At 45.0% G+C, this 17,024-nt stretch overlaps 1 protein-coding gene across 2 annotated transcripts in view; it reads right to left on the reverse strand.

Annotated features, from left to right (window-relative positions):
• Nucleotides 1-17,024, reverse strand: part of LOC124033640 (diacylglycerol lipase-alpha-like) — a 44,943-nt gene that overhangs the window by 4,458 nt on the left and 23,461 nt on the right. For both annotated transcript variants that reach the window (XM_046345781.1, XM_046345782.1), the window contains 9 exons: nucleotides 16,815-16,898; nucleotides 15,105-15,182; nucleotides 14,742-14,822; nucleotides 14,280-14,422; nucleotides 11,771-11,839; nucleotides 11,608-11,680; nucleotides 11,262-11,470; nucleotides 8,594-8,720; nucleotides 40-194 (listed from right to left, as the gene is read on the reverse strand). In XM_046345781.1, coding sequence (XP_046201737.1) covers nucleotides 40-194; nucleotides 8,594-8,720; nucleotides 11,262-11,470; nucleotides 11,608-11,680; nucleotides 11,771-11,839; nucleotides 14,280-14,422; nucleotides 14,742-14,822; nucleotides 15,105-15,182; nucleotides 16,815-16,898 — 1,019 coding nt within the window. The remainder of the gene's footprint in view (nucleotides 1-39; nucleotides 195-8,593; nucleotides 8,721-11,261; nucleotides 11,471-11,607; nucleotides 11,681-11,770; nucleotides 11,840-14,279; nucleotides 14,423-14,741; nucleotides 14,823-15,104; nucleotides 15,183-16,814; nucleotides 16,899-17,024) is intronic.

Below are 17,024 nucleotides of genomic sequence, written 5' to 3' on the forward strand. Positions count from 1 at the left end.
GACCCTCCCAAAGCTCCACCCATATCCCAGTGGACTAACCGAACACTGCTGTTCCTGCGGTGTTGGGTGGTTGGGGTGGGTTGTTGGGTGGCAGGAGGCGGGGTCTCTGGGTTCAGGTCCACCTCGGTTGGGCTCACCATTACCTTAGCAGCCGACAGCAGGGCTGTCTTCCCTTTGTTATAGTTCTCCAGCACCTGTCAATAGCACGGTAGGAGGAGCAGTCAATTTACTGCTACCAGCATTGTAGACATTATTGACTGATTTGGAGGCTCTGGAAGGACTGAAGGAGGGAGAGCAGTAACAGTGAACAGTAAGGAGAATTTAAGTGCTGTAGAACTGGAATTGCCTGTATATGTGACAGGTAGGCGAGTACAGGAAAAAGTGAATGTTAAGATGATTGAAAACAAGGCATTAGAGACGAGTCAATACTGTGTCAAATGAAGGGAAAGATGGTCAGAAACTCTAAGTCCATCCACCCTCATTTGTTTAAGCATGATACTTGAATACTGAACAAACCTGAATAGCACAGGCAAACACCAAACCCGAGTAGATACCAACGTCATGCACTATACCCCTAGATACAAATCACAGACTTTCACCTTACATGTTGCTACACAAGTATTCCATAATATGTATGCCTACGCGGATGTATGTGTGGTGTGTACACCCTAAGTAGGTTACTCATCTAAACGGATGAAAAATAAAAGGAGAGCACAGACAACAGTTACTACACACTCATGGTAATCACAGACAACAGTTACTACACACTCATGGTAATCACGTCACCACACAGAGAGCACAGACAACAGTTACTACACACTCATGGTAATCACGTCACCACAGAGAGCACAGACAACAGTTACTACACACTCATGGTAATCATGTCACCACACAGGTAAATATGTTATGTCTTTAATGAGTTAAAACACAAAATGAAAAAAAGCATTATTCAAAAGCATACAGTATCATTAGTAAATATGAAAACATGTGGATCACAAGCCAACACATTGTGACATGGAATACAACATTTCAATATGAAAATGACAAATGGCTATAATGAAACATGAAAGTAAATGATAATGGGAGTTAACATTGAACAAACATGGATGGTATTGGTATGAAAGCTGTGTAACAGGAAGAGATGGACAGAGAGGGAGGTGAGTAAAAACAGTCAGCTAATGATGGGCGTCAATCAGCATAGAAAAAATTTAATGAAGTCCAGTACTTTCCTGGACATATTTATAGAACATACTGAGAACCAGGCGAAAGACCAATAAGGCAACAAGCAGCATGACTTAATATTTCCATAGCAACAACAACAACAGCAACAGAAAAAGGCACATCACCAACACCCCAGCAGCACCATAGGGAACACAATCAGAAACAAAGCCACCAAGATCAAATACTGTAAAACAAATCATCCAGTAGGTGCATCTCCAACAGTGCAGAACAGTACCAGGGAAGTACTGTTCTGCCTCCATGACCAGTGCTTGACTTGGACTGAAATAGGTGCTGGCACTCATTTTGAGAGCTGGTACTGTTCACATTTAGGTGCTTGAGCTAGGAAAAGGAGCACAAGCAGTAGAAAATGTGAGGTGCAGGTATTCAGCTCTGGTGAGCTCCTGCCCAAGTCAAGCACTGACCATGACTAATAGACAAGCACGTCCTCCCTCTTTGTAACGAACCCATTGAGATATATTATTAGGTCAATTTATCTTTTGACTAATTATATCAATGAATTGAGCATAAATGAGGGCTAGCTTAGTGCTCCATCATCACACTAATATAAAGTGAACTGGTCTGAATGGTGGGAGGTTATTTCAGGCTGGTCAATCTGTACAAGTAGTCATCACCGTCAGGTAACGGGCTACACTAATATAAAACCAGACCATTAGAATATATTTGATGTGACCACACGGTCTACAGGAGCCTGGTTACCAGTCTGTTTGTGCCATCATGCCAACTGTGGGGGAATCAGAGGACTCAGAGACACTTAGCACATCCTCCTTACTCAGGACACCTTGAGCTGCCAATTTGCAACAGCAGGAGGCCACAAGGAATAATGAGGAGGGGTTAGTGTTGGAGAAATGGGGGTAACCATGGAAACCTCACTGCATCTAGAGAAAAGTGTGTATTAGTAAGTAGGGTGTGTGGTGGTTTCTCAATCTGAACAATTTGAAGCTAAAGCAAAGAGCAAGACAGGGTTCGTAAGACTGAAGAGGCAGAGGAGGACTGTAAGCTGGAGAGGCAGAGACTAATGTTAAACCAGAAGATTTGGGATAGGTAGTGGGAGGGTGGTGGATGGTGGATTTGAAGAGTCGACTTGGGTAGATGAAGGGGTATTGGATAGTACAGGTTCAGAGGGGCTTGGTGGAAGTGTACACCTGTGAGAGGAGGGGTCTGTCTGCCATGATTGTGGGGGAAAGGGTAGGTCTGTTTGGGGGATACTTGATGCTTGAGGGAAAGAGAGTGGGTGTGACATAGGTGTAGAGAACAAGTCAGTTTTCTGAGTAGAGGGGCCATTCGATAATTGGGAGACGGCGGGTTGGTCTATGTGGGAGACGGCGGGTTGGTCTATGTGGGAGACGGCGGGTTGGTCTATGTGGGAGACGGCGGGTTGGTCTATTTGGGAGACGGCGGGTTGGTCTATTTGTGGGGAGGTATTTGATGGTTCAGTGGGGGAAAGACTACCCATAGGAGGAGGGGTACAGTGTGTTTGGGGAACAGATGCAGTATCTGTAAGAGGGGTAGATGGCAGCTCTATTTTGGGGGTAGAGGGACAATCTGAAAGAAAACAGGGAGAGGAAAAGTATTTTCGGTTATCAGAAGATGTATTTGAAAGAGGAGAGAAAAAGAGTGGGTCTGTCTTGGTATCAGAAGAGCTATCTGAAAGAGGAGAGGGAGAGAGTGAGTCTCTGTGGGGGTTAGAGGAGGTATCTGAAAGAGGAGAGGGAGAGAGTGAGTCTTTGTGGGGGTTAGAGGAGGTATCTGAAAGAGGAGAGGGAGAGAGTGAGACTTTGTGGGGGTTAGAGGAGGTATCTGAAAGAGGAGAGGGAGAGAGTGAGTCTTTGTGGGGGTTAGAGGAGGTATCTGAAAGAGGAGAGGGAGAGAGTGAGTCTTTGTGGGGGTTAGAGGAGGTATCTGAAAGAGGAGAGGGAGAGAGTGAGTCTTTGTGGGGGTTAGAGGAGGTATCTGAAAGAAGAGAGGGAGAGAGTGAGTCTTTGTGGGGGTTAGAGGAGGTATCTGGAAGAGGAGAGGGAGAGAGTGAGTCTTTGTGGGGGTTAGAGGAGGTATCTGAAAGAAGAGAGGGAGAGAGTGAGTCTTTGTGGGGGTTAGAGGAGGTATCTGAAAGAGGAGAGGGAGAGAGTGAGTCTTTGAGAGGAGGTATCTGAAAGAGGAGAGGGAGAGAGTGAGTCTTTGTGGGGGTTAGAGGAGGTATCTGGAAGAGGAGAGGGAGAGAGTGAGTCTTTGTGGGGGTTAGAGGAGGTATCTGAAAGAGGAGAGGGAGAGAGTGAGTCTTTGTGGGTGTTAGAGGAGGTATCTGAAAGAAGAGGTGTAGAGGGCAGCTCTGTTTCAGAGGTTATGACCACAACAGTGCTGGCTGGTTGGCCCTCATCCTCCATCTCCATTGGCTCTGCACCTGCCTGCTCAGAACTGAGACCAAATGGTTCCAGTACCTGCAGAGACATCATAAGTATCACACAGACATAAAAACACACCACTGCAGTTTCAATCACACAACACCATGCTTATTACACCAATACCCAACACACAGCAGACACAGTCCAACACCATGCTTACACCAATACCCAACACACAGCAGACACAGTCCAACACCAATGCAGTTCCATCAGAGTAACCTCAGTATAGCCTAAGCATGTAGTGCCTGTGGAGCAGACCAGACAGAACATCCAGCACACCATCAGTGAACAGCACCCTTCACCAGCTACAGCACAAGAAAACATGGTTAGTTCTAACTATTCATTGAAAACATACAATTGTTAGGAAAGCTTTTACAGACAGAAACCCACAAACACATTCAAACATACAGTTGAATTTGGAAGTTTACATTACACTTAGGTTGGAGTCATTAAAACTTGTTTTTCAACCTCTCCACAAATTTCTTGTTAACAAATTATAGCTTTGGCAAGTCGGTTAGGACATCTACTTTGTGCAGGACAGGTAATTTTTCCAACAATTGTTTACAGATTATTTCACTATCACAATTCCAGTGGGTCAGAAGTTACACTAAGTTGACTGTGCCTTTAAACAGCTTGGAAAATTCCAAGCTTCTGATAGGCTAATTGACATCATTCGAGTCAATTGGAGGTGTACCTGTGGATGTATTTCAAGGCTACCTTCAAACACAGTGCCTCTTTGCTTGACATCATGGATAAATCAAATTAAATTAGCAATGACCAAGTCTGGTTCATCCTTGGGAGCAATTTCCAAACGCCTGAAGCTACCACCTACATCTGTACAAACAATAGTACGCAAGTATAAACACCATGGGACCACGCAGTTGTCACACCACTCAGGAAGGAGACGCGTTCTGTCTCCTAGAGATGAACGTACTTTGGTGCGAAAACTGCAAATCAATCCCAGAACAGCAAAGGACCTTGTGAAGATGCTGGAGGAAACAGGTACAAAAATATCTATATCCACAGTAAAGTATATCGACATAACCTGAAAGGCCGCTCAGCAAGGAAGAAGCCACTGCTCCAAACCCGCCATAAAAAAGCCAGACTACGGTTTGCAACTGCACATGGGGACAAAGATCGTAATTTTTGGAGAAATGTCCTCTGGTCTGATGAAACAGAAATATAACTGTTTGGCCATATCAAATCAAATCAAATTTTATTTGTCACATACACATGGTTAGCAGATGTTAATGCGAGTGTAGCGAAATGCTTGTGCTTCTAGTTCCGACAATGCAGTGATAACCAACAAGTAATCTAACTAACAATTCCAAAACTACAGTCTTATACACAGTGTAAGGGGATAAGGAACATGTACATAAGGATATATGAATGAGTGATGGTACAGAGCAGCATACAGTAGATGGTATCGAGTACAGTATATACATATGAGATGAGTGTGTAGACAAAGTAAACAAAGTGGCATAGTTAAAGTGGCTAGTGATACATGTGTTACATAAGGATGCAGTCGATGTTGTAGAGTACAGTATATACATATGTATATGAGATGAATAATGTAGGGTAAGTAACATTATATAAGGTACCATTGTTTAAAGTGGCTAGTGATATATTTACATCATTTCCCATCAATTCCCATTATTAAAATGGCTGGAGTTGGGTCAGTGTCAATGACAGTGTGTTGGCAGCAGCCACTCAATGTTAGTGGTGGCTATTTAACAGTCTGATGGCCTTGAGATAGAAGCTGTTTTTCAGTCTCTCGGTCCCAGCTTTGATGCACCTGTACTGACCTCGCCTTCTGGATGATAGCGGGGTGAACAGGCAGTGGTTCGGGTGGTTGATGTCCTTGATGATCTTTATGGCCTTCCTGTAACAACGGGTGGTGTAGGTGTCCTGGAGGGCAGGTAGTTTGCCCCCGGTGATGCGTTGTGCAGTCCTCACTACCCTCTGGAGAGCCTTACGGTTGAGGGCGGAGCAGTTGCCGTACCAGGCGGTGATACAGCCCGCCAGGATGCTCTCGATTGTGCATCTGTAGAAGTTTGTGAGTGCTTTTGGTGACAAGCCGAATTTCTTCAGCCTCCTGAGGTTGAATAGGCGCTGCTGCGCCTTCTTCACGACGCTGTCAGTGTGAGTGGACCAATTCAGTTTGTCTGTGATGTGTATGCCGAGGAACTTAAAACTAGCTACCCTCTCCACTACTGTTCCATCGATGTGGATAGGGGGTGTTCCCTCTGCTGTTTCCTGAAGTCCACAATCATCTCCTTAGTTTTGTTGACGTTGAGTGTGAGGTTATTTTCCTGACACCACACTCCAAGGGCCCTCACCTCCTCCCTGTAGGCCGTCTCGTCGTTGTTGGTAATCAAGCCTACCACTGTTGTGTCGTCCGCAAACTTGATGATTGAGTTGGAGGCGTGCGTGGCCACGCAGTCGTGGGTGAACAGGGAGTACAGGAGAGGGCTCAGAACGCACCCTTGTGGGGCCCCGTGTTGAGGATCAGCGGGGAGGAGATGTTGTTGCCTACCCTCACCACCTGGGGGCGGCCCGTCAGGAAGTCCAGTACCCAGTTGCACAGGGCGGGGTCGAGACCCAGGGTCTCGAGCTTGATGACGAGCTTGGAGGGTACTATGGTGTTGAATGCCGAGCTGTAGTCGATGAACAGCATTCTCACATAGGTATTCCTCTTGTCCAGGTGGGTTAGGGCAGTGTGCAGTGTGGTTGAGATTGCATCGTCTGTGGACCTATTTGGGCGGTAAGCAAATTGGAGTGGGTCTAGGGTGTCAGGTAGGGTGGAGGTGATATGGTCCTTGACTAGTCTCTCAAAGCACTTCATGATGACGGAAGTGAGTGCTACGGGGCGGTAGTCGTTTAGCTCAGTTACCTTAGCTTTCTTGGGAACAGGAACAATGGTGGCCCTCTTGAAGCATGTGGGAACAGCAGACTGGTATAGGGATTGATTGAATATGTCCGTAAACACACCGGCCAGCTGGTCTGCGCATGCTCGGAGGGCGCGGCTGGGGATGCCGTCTGGGCCTGCAGCCTTGCGAGGGTTAACACGTTTAAATGTCTTAATCACCTCGGCTGCAGTGAAGGAGAGACTGCATGTTTCCGTTGCAGGCCGTGTCAGTGGCACTGTATTGTCCTCAAAGCGGGCAAAAAAGTTATTTAGTCTGCCTGGGAGCAAGACATCCTGGTCCGTGACTGGGCTGGATTTCATCTTGTAGTCCGTGATTGACTGTAGACCCTGCCACATGCCTCTTGTGTCTGAGCCATTGAATTGAGATTCCACTTTGTCTCTGTACTGACGCTTAGCTTGTTTGATAGCCTTACGGAGGGAATAGCTGCACTGTTTGTATTCAGTCATGTTGCCAGACACCTTGCCCTGATTAAAAGCAGTGGTTCGCGCTTTCAGTTTCACGCGAATGCTGCCATCAATCCACGGTTTCTGGTTAGGGAATGTTTTTATCGTTGCTATGGGAACGACATCTTCGACGCACGTTCTAATGAACTCGCACACCGAATCAGCGTATTCGTCAATATTCCCATCTGACGCAATACGAAACATGTCCCAGTCCACGTGATGGAAGCAGTCTTGGAGTGTAGAGTCAGCTTGGTCTGACCAGCGTTGGACAGACCTCAGCGTGGGAGCCTCTTGTTTTAATTTCTGCCTGTAGGCAGGGATCAGCAAAATGGAGTCGTGGTCAGCTTTTCCGAAAGGGGGCGGGGCAGGGCCTTATATGCGTCGCGGAAGTTAGAGTAACAGTGATCCAAGGTTTTACCACCCCTGGTTGCGCAATCGATATGCTGATAAAATTTAGGGAGTCTTGTTTTCAGATTGGCTTTGTTAAAATCCCCAGCTACAATGAATGCAGCCTCCGGATAAATGTTTTCCAGTTTGCAAAGAGTTAAATAAAGTTCGTTCAGAGCCATCGATGTGTCTGCTTGGGGGGGGATATATACGGCTGTGATTATAATCGAAGAGAATTCTCTTGGAAGATAATGCGGTCTACATTTGATTGTGAGGAATTCTAAATCAGGTGAACAGAAGGATTTGAGTTCCTGTATGTTTCCTTCATCACACCATGTCCCGTTAGTCATGAGGCATACGCCCCCTCCACTCTTCTTACCAGAGAGATGTTTGTTTCTGTCGGCGCGATGCGTGGAGAAACCCGTTGGCTGTACCGCCCTGGATAGCGTTTTCCCAGTAAGCCATGTCTCCGTAAAGCAGAGAACGTTGCAGTCTCTGATATCCCTCTGGAATGCCACCCTTGCTCGGATTTCATCAACCTTGTTGTCGAGAGACTGGACATTGGCAAGAAGAATACTGGGAAGTGGTGCGCGATGTGCCCTTTTTCGGAGTCTGACGAGTACATCGTTATGTTTGGAGGAAAAAGGAGGAGGCTTGCAAGCCAAAGAAAACCATCCCAACCGTGTTGTGGGGCTTCACGGTTGGGATGGTTTTTGTGTGACCAAAATTATGGTGACCAAATACTTATTTTCCACCATAATTTGCAAATAAATTCATTAAAAATCCTACAATGTGATTTTCTGGATTTTTTTCTCATTTTGTCTGTCATAGTTGAAGTGTACCTATGATGAAAATTACAGGCCTCTCATCTTTTTAAGTGTGAGAACTTGCACAATTGGTGGCTGACTAAATACTTTTTTGCCCCACTGTATACTTCCGACGTCAACTGTAGAACATTCATCCAATGTCATCACCTGCCAACTCAGTGCATGAATGAGGTTGGATAAATTGATACTTCCCTCAGTGCACTTCACCAGGGCTCCGCTACCTTATTCTGTCACCTTCCCCAACAGAGCATCTGACCAGGACCCCTACAATCTAATTTTATCTACAGGAAACCTCCACTCATCCCATCCAACACACAAAGGAAACCCAGACAGACATGGACAGTGTATCTATTATATTCACAGACCTTGTTGAGTCCCTCCATCACCATGTGAGGCATGTGCTCATTTAGCATGGCAGGGGAGATGATGACCTCGTTGAAAGACTTGTTATCCCCCCAGAGAGCTGAGTAGGTGGGCTCCTCCTGTCCACAGCTACACACAGAGGGGCATGCTAAATTATATACGCAGCAAAATGATGTATGCATGCACATTTATACCAAAAGTAATGTCTGAGTAAAGCCAGTCTTTTCCCTCGTACAGTTTCTATCCAAATAGCATAAAACATGTCACACTAGATGTGTACTAAACTGACTGGTAGTATACACTGTCCTCACCCAACTGGACGAAAGGAATGCATGTGAGGATGCTGTTCATCAACTACAATACCGCTAAGCTCACCGCCTTGGGACTGAACTCCTCCCTATGCAACTGGGTGCTGGACTTCCTGACGGGCTGCCCCCAGGTGGTGAAGTTAGGCAACATCACCTCCTTCACACTGATCCTTAACACGGGAGCCCCACAAGGGTGCATCCTCAGTCCCCTACTGTACTCCCTGTATACCCGCGACCGGGTGGCCTCACAGTCCCAACTCCATCATCAAGTTACTGATGTGACAAGACGGTCTACAGAGAGGAGGCAGGCATTCTTACGGCGTGGTGCCAGGTAAACAACAAATCCCTCAACGTCAGCAAAACAAAGGAGCTGGTTGTGGACTTCAGGAGGAACCAGGCTGAGCACACTCCCAGCCGGCCTGGAGACGGTCAAAAAAAAGTTAATCTGCATAAACATCTAAGAAGCTGAAATGGTCAAACCACACAGACACCGTGGTGAATATGCTTCAGCGCATAAAGCGGCGGGAAGGATAATTGGTATAGATCAAGAATCAGCCACCAACCTGCACACAAAAACACATCCTCCTAAAACTTGAAAGCATTTTACAGGACACAACTCATCCCCATCACTCAAAACAGATAGATATGGGACTCTTTCATTCCAACAGCCATTAGGCTGTATAATAGAGAGTCTGTTGGTCCCTCCAGTATACAGCATATTGCACTTTCACTTTAAATGTGTAGCTATGGCACTTTGAATTAATTATTTTGTGTAGTTTCATGTAAAGTATTTTTAAGCACATGACCAAACAAATTTCCCCCGAGTGGGATAATAAAGTTGATCGTAATCTCTGAAGGAGGCACGACAGCAACTCTTCAACCTCAAGAGGCTGAAGAAATTTGGCCTGTCCCCGAGGGCCCTCAGTGTTCTTCAGGAGCACCATCGAGAGCATACGGTTGGGCTGCATCACAGCCTGGTACGGCAACTCTGCCGCCGCTGACCGCAAGGCTCTACAGAGGGTGGTACGCTCAGCCGAACGCACCATCGGGTGCACACTGCCTGCTCTCCAGGACACCTACAACACAAGGTGTCGCAGGAAGGCCAAGAAGATCATCATGGACCTCAGCCACCCGAGACACAGCCTGTTCTCCCTGATTTCAACAATCAATATAGGTGCATCATGGCAAAAACTGACAGACTGGCCAATAGCTTCTAACCCCAGATCATCAGGCTGCTGAATAGCCACCAATAGGCTGCTACCTGCTCCCCCTGCCCCTCTCCTGCCACCGGACTTCATTTGACCTCCACCGCAACAGACATTTACCCCCCCCCCCCCTGCCCCCCTCAACTCACAATGGACATTTATCATTGTTACTCACTCTATAGAGAAGTATCCTTGTTTATACACTTCACTACTTTTAACTGCAGCAGCTGTATATCATTTAAAACTAGCTGTAAATGTGTGTATACACTACAGTTCAAAAGTTTGGGGTCATTTAGAAATGAAGGCTATTCTATGTGAGAAATTGCCAAGAAACTGAAGATCTCGTACCATGCTGTGTACTACCTTCACAGAACAGCGCAAACTGGCTCCAACCAGAATAGAAAGAGTGGGAGGCCCCAGTGCACAACTGAGCAAGAGGACAAGTACATTAGAGTGTCTAGTTTGAGAAACAGACGCCTCACAGAACAAGAACAAGAATAGACTGACGAGTTTCATAAGAAAGTAATTTGTTTCTGGCCATTTTGAACCTGTAATCGAACCCACAAATGCTGATACTCAACTAGTCTAAAGGCCAGTTTTATTCCTTCTTAAATCAAAACAACAATTTTCAGCTGTGCTAACATAATTGCAAAAGTTTTTTTAAATAATCAATTAGCCTTTTAAAATGATCAACTTGGATTAGCTGACACAACGTTCCATTGGAACACAAGTGTGATAGTTGCTGATAATGGGCCTCTGTACACCTATATATATACTTTTTAAAAAATCTGCCGTTTCCAGCAACAATAGTAATTTACAACATTAACAATGTCTACACTGTACATCTGATCAATTTGATGATATTTCAAATGGACAAAAAAATTGCTTTCCTTTCAAAAACAAGGACATTTCTAAATGACCCCAAACTTTTGAACGGTAGTGTATATACAGTATATGTTGTCCTGTGATCTTTTTCTATTCTATTTTTTTAAACTTTGTATTACTACTAATATTATTTGTACTATTGTTTCACTCACTTCACTTTGACCTGCATTGTTGGTCAGAGGATTCCACAGTACCCTGAAATGAAATCTGTGACCCTGTGAATGTGACAAATAAACTTTCTTGTGCCATCATTGTAATGCCAGGGCTCTTACCATGTCTCTGCGGGGTGGTTGTGGACCACGTGGATGACCTTGCCCGGGGGGTAGAGGGGGGTGGAGGCTGACAGGGCGATGCTGAGATCACTGGGATGCAGCCAGAGACGGGTGCTGGGGGGCACGGGGGCTGTCTGGGGCTGGGGGCCGTCGTCCACAGGCAGCTCGGACTTAGGAATGCACTTAGTTCCCCCTGCAATGATCCTCCACTGGCAGGGAGATATCAGCAGTTACAACCTATACTGATAGCAGTTAGAGCACAGTGTCGATGCTTCCTTTCTGTAGAATATACAGGGTTTGATCACACACACACAGTTTGCTATCTAATTAGAAATACATGCGCTACCTTTGGCTTGTCGCTCTTCTGTAAGACTTCCAGCAGGTGGCGCCGAAACCCCTCCAACTGAGAGAGACCAATCCTATGAGACAAACAGGAGAGAAATGAGTACAGCTGTACATCATGACATACGATACTTGAAATAGGTGGGGTTTCTACATAGATGACATACCTTGGGACAAGGTCCTTTCCCAAAACGACAGAAGTGACAAACTCTTTGGAGTACTCCATGGCATCCTCACTGTAGAAACAAAACGATGAGGAGAGTCAAATCAAATGTTATTGGTCACATACACATATTTAGTAGATGTTACAGCGGGTGTAGCGAAATGCTTGTCAGAGACACAAAAAGAGAAAGAGGATGTGGAAAAAGGAAGAGCGGGTCAGAAAAACTAAGTGTTTGTCTAGTAAGAGTGTGATGTGTACTCTCTTTCCCTCCGTCACCACTGAAACTGTTGCTGCTGAATTTCCAGCCAGACCTTTTCCACACACAAAAATCACGAGCCTGATCTCATTCTAGCTAAATAATTCAACATCTCTCCACAGCAAACGTTGATGTGTAGAGGCATCAAGGCCCGCGATGAGTTGCCCTCTGATAAAAAGCATTTAAGATAGACAGTGGTGTCATAAACGGGATTGGGATCTAATCAATATCAATAGATGAGATCAGAGACAAACAGGCTAGATCACGAGTCACGACTGACAAATATGAAGAAGAACAAATATTTCAGCACAGAAAACACTGGTGTATACAGAGATGAGGCTTCTGAGTTCCCTGCTTTATGCTATAACCTAGAAACTGGAGGACTTGACAAAAGGCCTCTACCTCATCTGATCAGCACAGATAATCTAGAACCAGTTCTAACCACAAATGACCTTCTCAGAACAGCACTGGACTGGCAGAGCACTGGAACAGGGCATATGTTCACACAACCTCTTTCACTAGGAGTTCCATTGCAAATCCAGTTTGAGGGGGCTGGCCGCTTTATAGAGGTTATTCAGCTTTGCCACAAGGCAACAAAAAAAACAAGCCCCATAAGAGCCTAATATCTACTGAAAGAAACGGGCCCCATAAGAGCCTAATATCTACTGAAAGAAACGGGCCCCATAAGAGCCTAATATCTACTGAAAGAAACGAGCCCCATAAGAGCCTAATATCTACTGAAAGAAACGGGCCCCATAAGAGCCTAATATCTACTGAAAGAAACGAGCCCCATAAGAGCCTAATATCTACTGAAAGAAACGGGCCCCATAATAGAGCCTAATATCTACTGAAAGAAACGGGCCCCATAATAGAGCCTAATATCTACTGAAAGAAACGGGCCCCATAATAGAGCCTAATATCTACTGAAAGAAACGGGCCCCATAATAGAGCCTAATATCTACTGAAAGAAACGGGCCCCATAATAGAGCCTAATTAACTACTGAAAGAAACGAGCCCCATAATAGAGCCTAATATCTACTGAATGAAACGAGCCCCATAATAGAGCCTAATATCTACTGAAAGAAACGGGCCCCATAATAGAGCCTAATATCTACTGAAAGAAACGGGCCCCATAATAGAGCCTAATATCTACTGAAAGAAACGGGCCCCATAATAGAGCCTAATATCTACTGAAAGAAACGAGCCCCATAATAGAGCCTAATATCTACTGAAAGAAACGGGCCCCATAATAGAGCCTAATATCTACTGAAAGAAACGGGCCCCATAATAGAGCCTAATATCTACTGAAAGAAACGGGCCCCATAATAGAGCCTAATATCTACTGAAAGAAACGAGCCCCATAATAGAGCCTAATATCTACTGAAAGAAACGGGCCCCATAATAGAGCCTAATTAACTACTGAAAGAAACGAGCCCCATAATAGAGCCTAATATCTACTGAATGAAACGAGCCCCATAATAGAGCCTAATATCTACTGAAAGAAACGGGCCCCATAATAGAGCCTAATATCTACTGAAAGAAACGGGCCCCATAATAGAGCCTAATATCTACTGAAAGAAACGAGCCCCATAATAGAGCCTAATATCTACTGAAAGAAACGAGCCCCATAATAGAGCCTAATATCTACTGAAAGAAACGAGCCCCATAACAGAGCCTAATATCTACTGAAAGAAACGAGCCCCATAACAGAGCCTAATATCTACTGAAAGAAACGAGCCCCATAACAGAGCCTAATATCTACTGAAAGAAACGAGCCCCATAACAGAGCCTAATATCTACTGAAAGAAACAAGCCCCATAATAGAGCCTAATATCTACTGAAAGAAACGAGCCCCATAATAGAGCCTAATATCTACTGAAAGAAACGAGCCCCATAATAGAGCCTAATATCTACTGAAAGAAACGAGCCCCATAATAGAGCCAAATATCTACTGAAAGAAACAAGCCCCATAATAGAGCCTAATATCTACTGAAAGATGGACATGTTACACAGTGATCTTATGACGGTTGAAGGTGAGACGTTTCAGTGTGCGTGTTGAGTATTATTGGTCATTTCTTTCACAATACAATTCCAGGCTATACAACAATGGGATATGGATGTCTGATGCAAAGTTCTCTTGATCGAGTAGGTTCTGGTGCTTTCTGTCCTGTTGCAATAGCTACAAGTGGCTACAAGCAATGGGCCGAGCAACTACATCTACCATATGGTTTGATGACATGAAGGCGGCCATATTTACCTCAGAAGGCCACCTGGTGGAGAGTAGGAGTAGCACTGCAGTGTGGGGTACTGGGGGCGGAGCAGGAAGGACAGGATGGCTGCAGTACCGGCACCAAGGGAGTGTCCCACTATCACCAGCCCGTAGTGCATGGTTCCCTTACCCTGAGAAAAACATTCGGATTAGACTTGTACACACACACACACACACACACACACACACACACACACACACACACACACACACACACACACACACACACACACACACACACACACACACACACACACACACACACACACACACACACACACACACACACACACACACACACACACTTCAACAAAATATTCAATTTCTTCTAATGCTCTGTTCCCATGAAAGTGTTAGTTATGCAAACCTATTACATTTCAACCAATATGCACAAATCCTTTCAACCACACTCCACACTGAGACATATGCACATATTCATCACTCATGTACCAAATCTCTTCCAAAGGCTTGTGACAAGATCATTTCCTGCTCCAGTTTCTTCTTAATGTACTCTGCTGAGTAAACCATCCCCTGAGAGAGGAAGAGAAGGAGGGAGGGAATAGGGGAGAGAGAGAGAGAGGCAGACTAATATTCCATTCATTTTTTCTTTGCTTCAGCATCTTTATTAAATCATTTTAATATCCACTCATTTTACATCTATAAATCCTTCCACTTTTGAGAAGTGAAATGATCCCTGTGCTTTGGGAGCACATTGGACCAATATCTCTTGGGGATGGCTTGTAACAAAGGGTGAAGAGACACCCAAGGGAACCTCTGATTTGACTAGGTCTGGCTGGGTGAATGCATTCTTACCTTGTGGCCCAGCCAGTTTCCATGCTGCTCCTCCACTGGCAGACGCTCAGAGTCCCCTGTGAGATCAGTCAGGGCATCCTAACACACACACACACACCCACCCACCCACACACACGTTATGATACTACTACATGCACTTAAAGAGATTCTCTGGTACTTTTGTAAACTTTTTAGCGACTAGTTCTGAAAGTACCACTCACGAGCCAAAAGTGGTCCCTGAAAACTGCGTACTACTTCACATGTGCAGATATGTACGCCATATTGCTCTGTCTCCCGGCAACCCAGTTGGATTACACTGGACAGGCCTATGCTAGCTGTCAGTCAGCGGCAGGTAGCCTAACGGTTAGAGCGTTGGGACAGTAACCGAAAGGTTGCTTGTTCGAATCCCCGAGTTGGAAACGTGGAAAAATCTGCCGTTCTGCCCTTGATCAAGGCAGATGTGGATTAAGGCAGCCACACAGAACCTCTCTGATTTAGTTATTGGGTTAAATGTGGAAGACACATTTCGGGTGAATGAATTCAGTTGTGCCACTGACTAGGTATCCCTTTTCCCTTTCAAATGTGAGGGAACTGAACTCATTGGTCAGAACTCGAATTGCTAGGGGGCTGGGCCACATTGGGGGAAATGTAGAGAAAATGGCACGGCACAGCTTGAAGGAAACAGTCACTTTCAAACTAGGGATTTCGTGGCTAATTGAGGTGAGACAGTAATTCTGTTCATAGATTCTGCATGTATGAATTACACATTGACACGTCTAGACCAAATCTGGAGGTTTAAAAATACTTTCTTAGTTGCCAGAGAATGTCTTTATTGGAGGAGGTGATAACAAAAGATTAAAGACAGGAGAGACAGAGAGAGAGTGTGTGTGTGTGTGTGTGTGTGTGTGTGTGTGTGTGTGTGTGTGTGTGTGTGTGTGTGTGTGTGTGTGTGTGTGTGTGTGTGTGTGTGTGTGTGTGTGTGTGTGTGTGTGTGTGTGTGTGTGTGTGTGTGTGTGTGAGAGAGAGAGAGAGAGAGAAAATGTGCTCCATTTCCTAAAGTAAAGAAAAAAATATTTTGATGTGAGAAAAATAACCATGACATTTTAAATAGATGGGTTGACGCATATTCAAGGGGAGTTCTGAATACTGCGAGCAAGTGCAACACATTCTTTCTGCTCCAGTTAAATAATATTCTCCTTTCCTTGGTTAGTGTTGGACAAGTAACCGGAAGGTTGCGAGTTCAAACCCCCGAGCTAACAAGGTACAAATATGTCGTTCTGCCCCTGAACAGGCAGTTAACCCACTGTTCCTAGGCCGTCATTGAAAATAAGAATTTGTTCTTAACTGACTTGCCTAGTTAAATAAAGGTAAAATAAAGAAAAAAATAAAGTTACCTCAAATCGTGCTGCGGAGTATAGTGATTTTACAGTACTTGTACTGCATAACATTGTATTGTGCTCCATGATTGACTGATTTGGACTTGTGACTATCTGGTCATTCACTTGTGAGTCATCGTCTGCATCCCAAATAGCACCTTTTGGCCTATATAGTGGACTGTGTAGGTTGTTGCAGTCTTTTTGGGAGGTGCCATCAACCTCTCTCTTTTTAAACACTACATGCACAACTTTCGACCAGAAGCTCTTGTCAAAAGTGTAGGGAATAGGTTGCCATTTGGGACACAAGTTTGATGACTCTCTGGTCAGTCACTTGTGAGTCATTAGTTTGTCTTACTTTGGGGGACAGGGTTCCTCGAATACTGATGACAACTTTCTTTTTCCCATGATCCACAGCCACAAAGAAAGGTGTCTCGTAAACCTACGAGGGGAGAGAGAGAGAATAGTGAGAGGTAGCAGCTAAATCTATTTATTTTGGTAACACACATCAATCAAAGTCATCGCAGAAGAACCAGCCAAGGACTATAATGATCACTTCCATCATGGA

The sequence above is a fragment of the Oncorhynchus gorbuscha genome, linkage group LG04 (genome assembly GCF_021184085.1).
Source record: "Oncorhynchus gorbuscha isolate QuinsamMale2020 ecotype Even-year linkage group LG04, OgorEven_v1.0, whole genome shotgun sequence".
NCBI classification, from domain to species: domain Eukaryota; kingdom Metazoa; phylum Chordata; class Actinopteri; order Salmoniformes; family Salmonidae; genus Oncorhynchus; species Oncorhynchus gorbuscha.